The 16690-nt window shown below is 38.9% G+C and overlaps 1 protein-coding gene across 2 annotated transcripts in view; it reads left to right on the top strand.

Moving 5' to 3' along the window:
- The window catches only part of arhgef25a (Rho guanine nucleotide exchange factor (GEF) 25a), a 57644-nt gene that overhangs the window by 30208 nt on the left and 10746 nt on the right, over nucleotides 1-16690 (top strand). For both annotated transcript variants that reach the window (XM_024292899.2, XM_024292900.2), the window contains exons 3-5: nucleotides 9344-9651; nucleotides 11022-11132; nucleotides 14687-14811. In XM_024292899.2, the coding sequence (XP_024148667.1) occupies nucleotides 9344-9651; nucleotides 11022-11132; nucleotides 14687-14811 (544 nt within the window). The remainder of the gene's footprint in view (nucleotides 1-9343; nucleotides 9652-11021; nucleotides 11133-14686; nucleotides 14812-16690) is intronic.

The following is a 16690-nucleotide window of genomic DNA, read 5'->3' as shown; positions in this document are numbered from 1 at the left end:
TAAGCAAACTCTGTCCAGAACAAATCATTGTTACAGTCTGAAAGCAAAGCACCCTTATATTTGTCTCTGAGACTATTTTTTTTTTATTAATAGTAGCTTTAATTCTCAGAAATGTTTAGTAGTTTTTACAAACTAAAGTAACATTTATAGATCTAGTTTGACACTGAAGATTTGTAAATAAATCAAAAATATTTGTCCTCAAAATATATTAACAGGAGCACAACTTATTTTTTAGGACAATCAATTCTTATTAAAGTTAACAATGCAAAATGTTTAGGGTTAAATCACTTTGAATTTGGTAAAAAAAAAAGCTTACATAAGCTTTAGTTAAGAAAAAAAATGTAAAGGTTTTTCCTCAGCAATTTGCTTTCTCAAATATCATAAACTGAAAATTTTGTTTCCAAACAGTTGATTCTCCACCAGGTTGGAGAATAAAGAAAAAAAAAATACTGTTATAAACCCTTTACAAAGTACTTTATATCATTATTTTGTTATTATGATCAATTACCCACGTAGTCTTTGGCTTCTATTTAAAAAAGTTTTATTTGCGAATTTGGAAATTCAACAAGCAAGGTCTGTAAATACAGTGGAAAACTCATTCATAAAAGTCCTATTGACATACATACTTACTAACGTACTTTCGAATTACATTTTTCAAGTGTCTAAATTATTTTTTTCAGACAGTAAGTTCTATTCATATGTAGAAAATATGACTAAGTTAAGTTTTGCGTTCTGCACAGTTCAGGTGTCAGGAGAGATTTTAGTTGATTTCCGTCCTTGTTTTACCATGTTTACTGTGTTTTACTTTGTTTTAAGCTTTTGTCATTTTATCATTTGATATTTTTTTTTCTCTTTTGATTTGATTTTATGCTCTTTTTCTAAAGCACTTAGTGATTGTTTCTGGTTAAAGTGTTATAGAAATAAAGATATTCTATTCTATTCTATTCTATTCTATTCTATTCTATTCTATTCTATTCTATTCTATTCTATTTGGCCTGTACCAGGAAAGACGGCTAATAAACACCCACAGATTCATTATAGGAAATTATGTTTTGGAATTTATTCTAAAAATAGATGGAATTTTAGAATGTTTTTGCTTCTAGTGTTTCAAAAAAATCCCAAGGGGGAAAAAAGTCCTAATTGTCGCAAACATGGATGTGTCAAATTAGTTCTCCTCATTTGACCAATCCCTGGGGGGGGAAGTGTAGCACTGGGCAACTGAGCTGCCTATTTGTGGAAAAATGGCTTTCAGGAGAAAATGTGAAACATAATCATGAAAATGCAGATGTTTCTCAGCAGCACAAGTGTCAAAAAACATCTCTTTGTTGGCTCTGCGTTTAGGCGTGGGTTTGATCCCCCAGCTCACTCATGCTGACGGTGCCAGGAACTCTCTCTGAATGGTTCTAAAGGAATGTCTGGATTTTTTAAGCCCAATAACCACAAATGCACAGTGTGTCACTGAGAGGATGCTGAAGAGAAAGCAGTTCCTGTCATGAGACCGACCGCCTGCTGCTGCTGATGCTGCTGATGTCTTCTCTTTTTGATGACACAAAATCCAGTTCAAATGTAGAGAGAAAATGGGAAAAAATTACACATATATCAGCTTCTATTCAGAATGTTTTGTTTGAACAAGAAAAAGACTTGACTTTGTCATCTAATCAAGTTGCTTTATAAGTTCTGGAAAAGAGTCTAAATGTTAGTTTTTACAGACCCTCCACAGACACCAGGATTAATGTCAGTGTCACCTTTCAGGCACATTTCCGTGCTCCCTGAAATTGCTTTCATCCTTTACAGTCGTGAAAAATATGCCAGAGTCTAGCTGTGAGTGCTGACTGCAGGAAACCGACCCTGAAAGCTTGTTTGTGTGTCACTTTATCTGTCTACCACGTATTTCCTCCTGAGCTCCTGGAATCACAGCGGCGAGTGCATGTGTGTGTCTCCATAAAGTAGGTCAGGAGGAGGACAGGAAACCACTGGTCAGTAGTCTGAGTGTAGTGGACTGTTTTGTGAAAGCAAAAACACACAAAAGTAAACCCTGAAAGTTGTGTGACTGTTCTTGTGTTTCTTTAGATAAAAATAAAAATCTTCTTTCCTGTCGACCAAAATAAGTTTATTGGTTTGTCTGGTTTTAAAGAGGATGAATGTTGAGTTTCAAAGAAGAAGAAGAATACGGAGAGAGACATTGTTGTCTTTTTCTCATAACAGATGACAAATATTAGGAAAATTAAGATAAAAACTGCATTTCTGAGTATTTCTTTATTCAAATTGTTGTTAATTAGGAGCAGATGCATACAATTCTGCTTGAAAAAGTTTGTAGCTTTGATGTAGACAGTGGGCGGGCCACAAGCTCCCTTCACTTCATTCTGATGCATCCACTTGCAGACAAATAGATCCATGTATGTCTTCGTTGTCCTCGTCTGAGCTGTAATCTGTCTTAAAACTTTACGGCTGGATGACTCCGAAATTGCTTGTACCGGTTTTTAAGGGGTTGTAAGCTAACGGTAGAGCATGTAAACAGATGGATGATGGGAAGTAGGGGCAGGCTTACTCTTTGCACTCAGTTCCGCCCACAACTCAGAGGCAAATTTTGAATTAAGTACTGTTGCTCTGCAGAAAACAGCATAGTCATACTTAAAAGACCCCAGGGAACGCTTTTAAAATCGAGCAAACGATGATGGGAGTGGCACTTTCTAAACTTTCTTTTCTGTCTGTATTGTTGTTCACCGCACTCACTGGTTTCGTATGTTGGACTTGTGCTGGTCTCAGCAGCTTTGTGGGAGAGAAGGGAAGGGCAATGCATGGCAGGAGAGAGCTGTGTGTCCTGATCCCAAAGCTTCACAGTGAAAAAATGTGCTCTGAGATGCAGAGGGTAACAGGGGGTCACAGCACAGACGAGTGCAGAGATGATGAATAGCAAATGAAGAGGATGACAAAAAAAAAGCAATAAAAACACAAAAACTGTTTGGGATTAAATAAAAACATTTCAGGGATGGATGCAGTGATTGTCAAGGACGATGTTCGTTTTTGCAGTTCTTCTTTCATACTGCACCGTTGAGCAAAATTGAACCCGCGCCACATACTTAAAAACTCACTCAAATTTGTTCACACCTAGTACCTGGTGAAAATTATTTTTTCTCACCACACCTGGTGAAACTGTCATAAAAAGTGATTGTGGTCAAAATCTCTTATGTGGTTCATTTTTCCCCCCAAAATCCACTAAAGAAATCAAAACATGTGTTGGGAATATCCCAAAGCAGCTTTAAAGTTATTACGGGATTGCCCCAGGATTTATAGCTTGGCAGCCATTATGTGGCAAAGTGTGAAATTCCCACAGAATATAGAAAAGGAAAACATTTGTTCAAGCTATCTTTACAAAATGTGACACACATGCCACCAGCTTAAGAGTAAAACTGACGTTTCGTCGACCTTTGACCTCAGGAAAGGGGTGGCATCTTGAATTTTCCACCAAAAACACCTTTAGTACCAACTACAAATTTAAACTCCTAGGCTGCAGTATATGTCTGGATTCCTTCACAACTCACTATATTGTGCGTTTGCCATTTTGTAGTTCTGTCCGAATCTACAATTTCAAAATCGAGTGACCCAGAAATTTCCCAGAAGTCTTTGCAAAAAACCGGTATGCATCACTTTTCTTTGTCAAATCCTTTTGAATGTAGACCACAATGCATTGCGTTTGAAGAATTTTTGCACAAAAAAAATGTTTTGATGTATTTTTATGATAAACCGTCCACATTTTCCTCATCAGAACACAGTGGAGTTAAAAAAGACATCGTAAAATCCTCGTATTGATTAGATTTTCACTTTGTGAAATCGGTGATGTTATATTTGCTTTTTAAAGAGCAAATAAAAGTGGTGAGCATGGTGTCTGAATTGCTTTTAAAATCCAGGGCACTCGATAGTTCTGCACTATATAGTTTTTAGTAGTTAGGGATTAGGGTGGATTTCTGACATAGCCCTAGCTAGGGTTTTGGATCTATTCCTCCTCAAGCATCATCGGGAATCTACATGGTAAAACGGTTGGACTAAGAAAGTGTAGATTTTGAAGTTAAGCATTTTATGGTCATTTTACTGTATGTGCCAAGCCATGTCTCATTGATTACTGACCGTTCCAATATGGTGTCACTCTTTATGTATCTTAGTCGATGCTAACAGGCTAGCGTAGCATCTTTAGCAATAGCTCTCATTGGCTAAAACCAATAGAAAAGCAGAAATTTTTGATTTTTTTCATAAATTTGTCACGTGTGGCTCTGACCAGGCAGAAGTGGAGAGTGAAGGTCATGGAGCAGCTAATCAGCATCTATTCTATTCTATTCTATTCTATTCTATTCTATTCTATGGCAGTTTGAAGTAAATGACTTTGTAACATAGCACATTTTAGGACCTATCAATATCCGTTTTTAAACTCAGAACTTGTGCTTTACTGACACTAGTGCCCATTTGCTCTGAGTGCAGGAATTTTAATATAGCTTCTAAAAGCGGTCTGGCCTCAACTTTGAGGAAGTGAGAGCAGTTGAGTAGATTTTGTAAGCAGGATGTTGAGCAGTGTCAACAGAAAAACAGAGTGTGATCAGTGTGGACCATCACGGTCTTCCCGGTCCCTGCACTGACATTGATTGACAGCTCTCTCTAAGACGCAGCTGAACATTCAGCATATTTATGACTGGGATGACCAGCAGGATGTCGTCTTTATACGGAAAAACCCCACTGGAAAATTACATTTCAGGAAAACAGTTAACAGTCACTCTGTGCCTTTAGAACAATTTGTTATTTTTGTGTATTTGCATGTTTTTGGACACTTGCCTTCTGGTCTGCCTGTCTTTGGTGGTGAAGTCCAGTAATGACTAAATTACCTTTGGTCCTTAGAGGCCATATGATTGACAAAGAGCTTCACCAAAGGAGGGGCTGTGGACAAGTGTGCTCCATTACAGCCAAAGCTTTCATATTGATGTGTCGGCTCAGCATCTCACTCATCTGCCGATCGATAAAGTAAAGATGAAATGTGTTGGTGGATTGTCATTCGAAGCATATTCATCCACATCATTTGTCCATATCACATTCTTTAGTTTATTTTTTTATTTTTTCTCCCTAAATAAATGAAACATTCTAAATTAAACACCCTAAAATAATAAAGTATTTGCTGGAAAACCCTACTTTTTTTTTAAAATAAGCACATGAAAATGAGAGCTGGGATTCAGACAAATATGTATTTGCTTCTACAATTTTAGTAGCAAATTTGAACTCACTTGTATCACTCTGTTCAGATCACAAATCATGTGATGTCATTTTCTTTTAACCATTATGAAGAATAAGGTAAGCTTTTGAGCTTGACAAAAGTGAACACTCTGGAGAAAAAAATTCTGAGTGCAAACTGCCAGATGATCCCTTTTTTCATTGCCCTTAATGATACGATCAGATTTCAGTTGAGTGAGCAACATTGAGAGAAAATCTGGAACTACTTTTCAGCAGATAGTTGTTTTGGCTCTAAAGTTACACAGTGCAGCTCTTTTGGATGAGCCTGGGAGCCCAGCAGGCTCTGGGATTTTCAGACAGTGAGTAGGCGACTGGTGAAAGCCCTGTATTAACAAATCTCCATAGATCTAGGCCAGCTTTAATGCAGCTGAGTTGCCTTCAATTGATAATTATTGTAACTACCTAAACAACAGTCAAGCTGCATTAACGAAAAAGGCTGGGGTAAGTGTTTGCCTGCAGAGATGATATGGAGATAAATACCATGGGACACAATGAGAGTGCAGCAAGACAGGGACAGAGTGGGTGGGTTTGTTATTTTTTTAGCTTTCCTTTTGTAGGTGTAAAGCTACATCAATGCCGCTTAACTGACAGCATGTGGGGAGTGTGGAGGCACGATTCTTTGACGGAAAACTCATCATTTTTCCTTTGTGTCACACCTTTCCTCAGTGGCTTGGTCGGAGAAAGTACAGAGAACACACTGAACTTTTAAGGGTTAACTGGCCAAGGCTGCAGACAAATGATGCTGCGTTGCCATAGTGACAGGTGTAGGGGCTGTCATGATCTTCTTGTTCTTTGTCTTTCGGCTGCTTCCTTTAGGGGTAGCCACAGAGAATTTTCCCTCCTCGCTCACGCCAACCACCCTCATGTACTGCTTCACTACACCGTTGTTCTTTCTCTGGGCCTCCTTCTTAGCAGCTATAACCTCATCATCAACCATCTCAACCTTTATCCCTACATTTATCACTAAAATATCCAACATAAGGTTTCCATATGATGTTTTCATTCCACACAAAATCCATCCTTGTTTTTCCTCAAAGAAAGCTCTTAGGAGTCTCTGAGGACTCTAAGGAGTCTCTAAACCCAAATCAAGGCTGCTCTTACTACAGACTTACACACCTTTCCTCCTGTTGTTCGTAATGACACACTTTTGTCCCACACAACTCCTAAAACTTTCCTACACTCATTCCAATCTGCCTTCACATGCTTCTTTCCCCCGTCCCACTCTCTCAGTACTCAGTACCACCATCTTCTTCACCTCTGCTCCCTGTAACCTCACCGTTCCACCTAATTTTTTTCTCATTCACACACAAGACCCTCGTTTCCACTGAGCGGTCCGGGATGGTACGGTCCGGTATTTTGAGAGTTTTCATTGTGAAATAGAGCCATCAAAAAGTACCAAGCCATACCTCTTGAAGGTCCCTATCAGTTGTAGGTCCTTGGATAAATGGAGTGGGACGGCTGGGGCGGAGCCACCTGGCGATTGGGAGAATAGTGCTAAGCTAGCAATTTAGTTTTCCTCTTTTCGGCTGTATTTTTCCCCAATCTTCTTTAAAACAACATTAAATTCCTGTTATACACTATGTGCTAGTAGTAAATCAAGACAAAGACGAGCTGCTGAATGACCTCCATTGTTGTTACTTTTGTAGTTGTCGCACAGTAATGACACAATGACACGCTAGCGGTCTACACGCTACCACAAAAACAAACCGCTCAGTTGGAGTGAGGCCTAACTGAGTGGAAATACTTACCAGAATGAATTAACTGGATCTTACCGTACCAGTCCTTACCGGACCACTGCAAATGAGGCTAAATACATTGTCCTTCCACTACTGACCTTCCTTCCACTCCTTTCCAGAGCAAACTTCCACCTCTCTAGATGGCCCTGTACCGGCCCTCTGATCTAACTACAGATCACAGTATCATCTGCAAACATCATGATCCTCAGAGATTCCTTTCTAATCTCATCTGTCAGTATCTCCATCACCACAGCAAGAAGGGACTCAAAGCTGAGCCCCACCTCCATCTGTAACTCTTCTGTCCCACCTACACCACATCTCACCAGTCTTACAGACCTCATACATGTTCTGCACAACTTTCTCTGCTACTCCAGACCTCCTCCCACAAAACCACAGCTCCTCTCTTGGTACCCTGTTTAACCTGTTATACAAGTCCTCGTATTTCCCTTGTTTGGCTTTTGCTACCCTTACTTTGTGCAGCATCTCCCTGTCCCTAGTGCTCTTTTTCTGGAAAAAATGTGTTCTGAACCACTGTTTCCATCAGTCCACCATTCCTATTTTGAACCCCAAATATTACCCATAACCTCCTCATTCCCTTTAAGTCTGGTCCAACCCCCCTCTAGGGGTATCACCTCATTCATCTCCCTTCAGAATTTCCCTCTCTTTTAGCTCCTAGCTAGACCTGGGTGCATAACCACGGTCACAACAACCTTTAACAACAATCTCTCAACTCTCAGCTTCAGAGTCATCACCCTATCTGACACTCTTCACCTTCAGAACATTTGAACAAACTCCACCTTCAGGATCACTCCTATCCATCCCTTTTCCATCCACTCACTGGTAAAACAGTTTAAACCTGTCCAGTCCGTAAGCCTCACTATCCGTCTGGTCTCTTGAACACACAGCTAATGTCATGTTTTGGGTATCATGGTCAAATTTAACAGTTTCCACATTACTGTTTATTGGGGACCAGTAGTTTTTAGGTGAATCATTACACTCAATGTTCTGAACACTTACTTAAACACTGAACTTTAAATCTGACCCTTTACATGAGCCAGAGAAATAGACTTGAAGGTTTTCTACACTCACATTTGCACTTTCAAGCCTTCTTTGTCTTCTTGCCGGTGAATATGACATGTGGCATTTGCTTTAGTTTTTCCGACATGAACTCAACAGCTTTCAGGGGCAGTTAGAGGTCCCTCTCGTTAGTGTGGATTTCATCCTTTCAGTTTCTGATTACACCGCAAACTTTAGGAGATGCAACACCAGATTGTTTGCATTTTCCTTTTATGATCTGTTACATTTAAGTGTTATTAATGAAGTAACAAACTGAGGACGCCATAAAACGGTGAGTTTTATGTCGAGCTGCTTTTCAGTGATCATCACAGAGTCTCCTGTTATATTTCTTTTTAGAAATAAGTGGAAAATGTGAGTGGAGTAGTTGGGAAACTCCTTTTCACTGGAAGATTTTTGAATTTACTCGTGTTTACAATAGTAGCCACGTTGTGTCTGCTGTCTGGGTCTCACTACTGAATGCTGTGATAAGATCTCCCTCTGTGGCTCACACAATGGATGCTCTGTCTCCTTGTAAACAAAATGTAGAGCAAATTTACAGACTTAATAAAAACTTCACCAAGAGTGCATTCTTCTGAGACTTATTATGAGATTACGTTGTTCCATCAATCTGGTCACATGCCTGTGATGACTAAGAGGAAAGGAATAACTGAAATCGGTGAGTTTTTAGATGAGTTATAAATAAGAATTAGAGATCTAAGACATGAGGATGGATGTCTAATGTGGTTTTTGAGAGAAGAAAGGGACAGAAATCTCCTGACACGTCTGAGAAAGACTGAAGAAAGGGACAGTGGGTTTGGGGAGACGATGGGGACAATAAAGGAAAACAAACATTTCCAGGGAAGGATCTCCCCCTCTCTAAAGGATTAAAGTGGATGTCCGGTCCCAGCTCCAACTGAAGCGCACTTCCCATGTCCTCTTGACATCACGCTTCAGACATTTTAGAAATGCTTTGGAGTATTTTTCATATCAAACGTCAACCCTATTGACCTCTGCCTACCTTCTTTGATCAGCTTGTAGTTGTGTGATGATGACGTGCTCACATGATTTGGGAAGATTTTTTTAAATTCAGAGAACAGTAAGACTATTGCTCTGCTTTTGTGCCATCACCTGATCATCCTGCAAACATTCAATAAGAAGTGATCTATTTAAATTTCCATTTTGCTTCTAACTCATTGACTGTATAAAAAGTGCACTTTGACCCACTTTATCTAGTGTTTGTCTGCCTTTACACGGATTTCTCTTCAATGTTTTCTCCTCAGACTCGTACTCGGCAGCAGGCAGCGAGGGCAGCATCTCCACCTCCGTGGCGTCACTGCCCCCTCAGCCATCAGTCAGCTCAGCTCCCAGCTCCCCGAGCTCCAGGCGATCTGTTAGCACCCTGAAAAAGTGGCTGACAAACCCAGTAAGAAAACTCAGCGTTGGATCCGCCGGCAAAGCGGAACGCCAGGTTCGAAAACTTGAAGGAAAACCTCCACTTCTTCCATCCCAAAGTCAGAGCTTGGATCTCAACAGCCCCCCAAGGCTTGATGAAACGCTAACCGTTTTACCTGTCACCCACAGAGAACTGGTGAGAAGAAGATATGTTTTCCTTTTCACCCCCTCCTTCTCTAGTTGCATGAACTATGCAAACAAGATTTTGCATACTGGCTTTTTTGGTCCAAGATGAGATAAACCGCCTTTTAAGTAAACTTACAAACCAAATTTACATTCACTCCATCCTCAGAGAAGACTGGTTCTGAAGTAAACATAGAAATTGTGTCTTAAATAAACAAAAACTGCAGCCAGGAGCATAAACAGCAAAGGCTTATATTACTCTGGTTCTGTCAGTAGAGATGCAGGTTTGATATTCTTTTCAGGTGATGAAATAACAGCAAGGGGAAAAAAGTATTAGGCTGTAACAGATTCTGCAAGTTATTCCCACTTACAGAGATGAAATATTCATCATACTGTCAGAGACAGAGTATAAAAATATAATTCCGCTTATTGTGTTGTGTGAGTATTTTAAAATCTACTTGTATAAAATATGGTGAAAAAGAAGTCATCAAACGTTAACAGAAGTTCGCCTCCATACTTTGAAATGTTACTCTGGACTCTTTATTTTTTACACTCTGACAGTTAAAGTTTACCTAAGATGAACATTACAGACCTTTCTCCTCTTTTTAAAGGGCAACAAACCCTAAATCAACTCTTTTTTGTCTGTTGACCTCTATAAATGGGGCTTTAAAAGTGCTGTCTGTTGGTCATCGCCAAATTTTTGAAAAATGAAAATAAACGTGTTTAATTAATGAAAATAAAGTCAAAACTGCAAATGTGGTGCCCTTTACAGGTTGAAATGATGTATTACAGTTGACTTTTGGATTGGTCAAACCGTTTAAGTCCCACGTCATTTCAGAAGTCTGACATCATGATCTGTAGCTCCAGTAATGATAACAGTCCTGTTCTCCAGCTCCACCCCTCTGACTGGATTTTCACACTTCGGCTGTGGGTGGAGTCAGCCTCCAACAGTCCTGTTTGGTTACCCTTTAAGTGGGTCAACTTGCACATTCGATGACTGGCAAACTATTTTTTTTGCCACAATTTAGCCTCACTGTCATTCAAGCTTAGCTCTTAACAGGTATGGGCCTTTTTAAAGGTCCACTTTGATGAAAATCCTGTTTTTGGTGTTTTTAACATTTTTTTTGTGGATTTTTTTTAATTTTTTTTTTTATGGAGGACATGTATGAAGAAATATCCTCCCTCAAAAAGTTAAGTAGTAATTTTCCCTACAACAGAAAAATTATCATTAAAAGACCATCGAGAACGCTTTTAAAATAGATTAAAAAAAGGATCAGAGTGACATTTTTTCTCATCTTTGTATCAAAAATCATGACAAAAATTGTTAGTGACATTGCATCATTCAACAGTTTAAACATGTGTCTTTGTGTGTTCACGTTGCAGGAGTGGAAAGATGGCCTTGCGAGCCCTGAGGACCTGTCTCCAGGCTCACTTCAACCCCCCACCTGTTTGAATGAGTCGCTGACTGGATGCATGTCATTACCCAATGCCCAGGTGGGCCAAAACTAGATCCTACGATTAAACTTTCAAGTGAAAACTAATATCTCTATGTGATGGACTTAGGTAACACCCAGCACTGGATCAAAACACAGATTAGCGGAGGATGTTTAATAGATTAAATATAGCATTCATTCAAGATCTTAAAAACTTTGTCTCCCAAAGAAGTAGGATGAATAATCTCTTTGTCTCCTTTGAGACAGGTGAGTGATTGTCTGCTAGCTGCTCCATGATCAGACCAAATGCATGCAGAAATGAGCACACAGAGGACCAGAATATACATTAAACTGTACATTTATTAATCTACTGGCAGGACAGATGGCTGATGAAGACCTAAAGAACCTGAGTGATGTATGAGTCCACATCTTATAGAATTACATGAATGATGATGAATGGAAACAGAGGGAAATGCAGATGTGCTGAAGGAGTTTTAGCAGCAGATGTGTCTGTAAACTGAGGTAGTTATTTGACTGAGGAGGAAGTATTAGGTGATCCTCGGGTCATGAAACAGAAGCTTACCAGGAACCGAGCTTCATTTGAACCGAAGAAGTTTAACCTTTCATTATCAAAAAAAAAGGCTTCTCCGAGCCCAGAGGACTTCCTCCTGTTCGTTAATCAACACCTGAAGTCATAATCTGATTCTCCACCGCGGATCGAAATGCATTAATGCAATTACATCAGAGGGGTGAGGTCAGTGTTTTGGTGCTTTCACCGCTGCGCCTCAAGACAAATCGGATGTCACGCTGAGAAGAAGGAGGCAGGATTTTACAATGTTTGCTCTCATTCGTCTCAATCATTCATTTAGACCCTCCTGGTGAACAGGTGTGGCCTTAAGCGTATTATTGTCGGAGTCTTCAAATTATTTTAAAAATAATCAGAAAATGTGCAGTTAAATAGACTTTAATGGCAAAATCTTTTAACTAACTAAATTGCTTTTATTGAACAACTTTCTGTGATTGTCTTTCAGCAATTAAATATCCAAGGGAAAAAAAAGAAAAAAATCCTTAAAATTTTCACTACTGTCTTAATTATTAAATTATTTTCCAGTAACGTGATAAAATTGTCCCAATTTTTATCAAAGCTTTTTACTTAAATCGAATTTAAAAAATGCCATGAAAAGCAGAAACTAACCCCAAATTAAAGTTACAATTCAACGTTTTAACAGTTTTCAAGAGGTTTTTACACTTTAAAGCTTTTTTAATTGATTTGCATTTATATCAGTGAAAATATGCATAAATACTCTAAAAAAAGTGTTGTCGTTTTTTTTTTATTTTTTGAAGATATTCAAAACAAATGATCTAAAACTTTATCATTTGATTTCTTTCACATAATATTTTTGTCCAGTAAATTTTCCACGTTCGTTTATATTTCAAACTGACTGAATATTTGTGATGAAATTTTTAACATTTTAACATTTTTAACATTTTTATAACTACCCTGCTTCTGGTCCAGTCATTTTTATTTTTTATTTTTTTCGTCCTGGGCTTTTGGGAATTAAAAACAAAATGTACAACAGAGCGAGATGGAATTTTTTTTCTTTCCTCTGGGCTTTGCACATCTGGAAGTGATCAGGCAGCCAGGGAGACCTGTCAGCCAGGCTGAGCGCACGTAGTGGGGCAAGATGAGCAGGGGGGAGTGAGGCGTGCTTGGAGCCGCTCCGTCTCTCATTTCAAACCCTCTTCGCTTCGTCTCGTCCATTTAAGACAACCCAATACTTGCAGATGCCAACACAATCATCAAAGCAAGTGTATGCGCCGAAATAAAGAATAAAGGCAGAGAAAGAAGACACCCCTCTCACTTTTTCCATTTATATGTCTTTATCCCCACAACTATTTATTTCTATGTAAGGCGACCATCTGTTTAAAAGAACCAGAGGGATTAGCTGTTTGCTCGTGCAGTTTTGTGTATATACTTAAGGTGGGGAAGTTCTGCCTGGCTGGGGCAGAAGGACAGAGGGATTTATATGAGGACAGACGGCCGCCTCTATAAGTTTACTTAGTCAGGAGAGAGTGAAAAGACAACAAATTGCTCAGGGAACAGTGCTAAAAATATATAGAACAACCTTATAAGAGGACATAATTTCATGGAACAATTGTCATGAGTCATTACATCTATGTGGGAATAATTGCACTTATTTTGAAAGAAATATAAGGCCACCCAAACTTAACTGCTGTAGATAAAAAGTATGAATTATGGGTGATTTTTTTTTTTTTTTAGAAGGGCCAGATCTGATGTAGCCAGCAGCCTCACATAGGAAATTATATCATTTACAGGAAAAGTGGAGAAGGTCGCTCATACAACAGATGAACTGAACTGATTAGGCTGCAGTAACCTTGGGTTCCTGTGTCGAATGCCAACAGTCACCGTGTGCTTGAGATATTGCACAAAAACAAACTTGTTGGAAAGATAACACCATGTTTTCAATATGAAAATGAATTTTCAGTTGACAAAAGGTTCACACGAGGAATACTTATTGGACTGGTGTTTGGTAGAATTTTCTCACTAACACTTAAAATGGTAGCCTCATGTCTATAATTATTAAATTTTATGAAGGTCATGCTTTTGCATTTTTCTCACAATGAAGGACATATATAAAGTATTTCTTTATTCAAATCGTGATGAATCAGGAGCTGATAAAACATGCAGCTTAAAAAAGCTCAGGTTTGAGACCATTGATATGTATTGCTGGATTGGCCCTACTGTATTTGCTGCTATATACAGTGACGTGTGCGCACAGGCGCCATTGCTACGCTTTGAGTCACGTCAACAGAACGCTCCAGTGGAGGACAGGCAGGCATCAACCACAAAAATGAGACAAACAGATCCACATACGTCTTCATTTTTCTCATCTGGGCTGGCATCTGGTTCAAAATTGTACAATTGGATTTTGGGTAAAGGGAAAAGTCAGTTCGGCGATACATTGCGATATTTCGCTTATATCGATACTTATATCGATTTATAATGCTGATCAGACAATATTTAATTAATTTTTCGTGAGCATCCTTCAGCGTTTTACTTATGTTTCCCACTTAAACTCCCAACTGCTAGTTGGCAGCACAGCACAGTGAGCATCCCTTTATTTATTTATTTTTTTGGCTAAAAGCATCATAATTAAAAGGCAACTGGAAATGGATTTACCATAGGTAAAAATATAGTTGGAGTGGGACTTTAATGCCTTAGCAGTTTAAAGATGTCATGTCTGTTGTTTAAAAAGCAGTGATGTCATAATATCACTTTCAACTACAGGGGAATACATTTTTATTTACATAATTTTCACTTCAAAAATAAAAATTTCTTTGACCCTTTTATGAACTTTAATTCTTGTGTGTCACTGCTCCAATCATCAACAACAGCAATCTAAATCGGATCTCTTTATCTTTCAATCTTTGCTTCTTGTGTTTGCTTGCTCTTCCCTGTTACCTTGGCAACCGGCATCATTAGCATTGCTCGCCTCCTCTTTTTATCTCCTTTGTTTACCTTATTCCAGGAATGATTCACAATTCTGGACCCAGACTGATAAACAATTTCTCTGTCTGTCTCTACCTCGTCAGGACACGCAGTCCACCGGTGTTTTTCCCGATGACAGCGGGTCCACCTTGATGGACGACACCTCCAGTCAATGGTCGGCGGCTGCTGACACTGAGGAGGAGAGGAGAAGTGCCTTAGAAAAAAGCATGTATGTCTTTCATCAATGAGAAGATCCTTTTGTTCACATCACTCATCCCTCACAATTCACTTCGCAAAATTGCTGTCATGCACGGTCATGACAAATGTGCCTCATGCTGGAGTGCAGCTGCAAACTATCATCCAACCACAAAGGCTGTTAAGGACATTTTGCAAATTTGGTTACTGGCTGATTCAAAAATGTCAGAGAGAAATCGTGGAATAATCAGAGTCACAATGACACCTACAGCTGTTGTGCCGCTTAAGAAATGAAGCAATGCTTCAGTCTGGAGCAAAGTCAGAAATCAGGCTTCCAAAGATGGTATTTTATGATCATTTTATAATAAATAAAAACGCTTTTTCAGGTTTTAGCGCTCCAGATTAGAGCAGAGATGTTATTTAGTTTATATTCCATTTAGAAGACAAACAATGATCCAGTCAAGCAAACTGTCATTGATGGATTTAGTGTGACGGCTAAAATGTCTCCTGCTTCATCACACATCATCATACAAGAAGATAACCTAATTAAAATGAATAATAGTGATATGTGTGAAGCATGAGTCATTTGTACACTATATTCCTGGATGTGCAATTATTGAAGTAATTTAGGTTAGCTCAACTTGGCATTGCTGTTTCCTGATAACATCTTTCTGAAGACTTTTACTGGTAAATAAACACACAAACACATGCCTGTGTGCGCACTGCACTCATTGGGTTGCCAGAAATACCTCAGTGAGGTTGGAAGCATTTCCTAAGAACTTGTGCAGAGGAAGACATCTGATGTGTTTGTTAGACATCTTGGATTCTCAAGTGACGTTCCAGAAACATCAAGTGTTTGAGAATTGCAACTCAAGTTACCCCCAACAGACTCCCTGACAATTTGAAAACCCAATTTATTTTACGTTTCACATCGTTGAGGTTTTATATTTGGTGAGTTTTTCTTTAAAGAAGCTGTAAGTGAAAACGACCAAGAACACAAAGCAAGAACCTCATTAATTTGGTTTAATTTAGTACAAATACACAATTTTAGGACTTTACCTTAAAAACCCCTAAACATGTCCTGTAGGAAACATCTTGAGGAATATGTTATGTTGTTATATTTACTGTCTATTCAATTCAATGTATTTATTCTTTTTAATTAAAGAGGTTTTTCCTCTATCCTCCTCACCCCCCGGGGGAATGGGAAAGAGGAACAACACGTGAATCCCACTGCACCAAAACTATTATGAATTGAGATTGATCAGCTGACCTCAGACAGGTATGCATCAGCCAGAAAGGAAAACGTTTTAGAAATATAAATCAAATCCATTGTTAGTAATGTAAATAATAAAAGCACAAACTATTCCAAAGTTGATATGAGTCAAAGACTTTCAATTGTCTTTGTCGTACAGGGAGACCACAGCCCCCTTAGGGCCAGGTCTATCTGGTGTCACACATCTCAGTAGCTCCAAGTGCTAGAATTAGCTAAGTATTTTCTAGACTTTTAGCTCATCGTCCATCACACTCTCTCTCTAGCTTATAGTCCCTCACAACCCTAACCTAACATGAGTGGTGCAACAAAAATGGTGAGCAATATCGGAGCTATCCAACCGTACAGTTTTGATGTCAGCTCAGACGAGGACACCGAAGACGTACATGGATCTATTTGTCTGCGAGTGGGTGCATTGAAATGGAGCGGAGCTGGAAGCTTGTGTCCTGTGGATTTTAGCTTCTACATCAAAGCTACAAACTGCTTTTTTTCCTCCTCCCGATTGACAACAACTTGAACAAAGAAATCCTTAGAAATGCAATTATTTTGATCCTAATTTTCTCTAAATCTATCCTCCATTGTGAGAAAAAATACCACAAGAACATGTTAAAAACACAGTTTTAATCGGAGTGGGTCTTTAAAG

This window comes from Oryzias melastigma, linkage group LG7, assembly GCF_002922805.2.
Source record: "Oryzias melastigma strain HK-1 linkage group LG7, ASM292280v2, whole genome shotgun sequence".
NCBI lineage: Eukaryota > Metazoa > Chordata > Actinopteri > Beloniformes > Adrianichthyidae > Oryzias > Oryzias melastigma.
The sequence above is the reverse complement of the archived record's forward strand: the minus strand, read 5'-3'. Positions and strand labels throughout refer to the sequence as shown.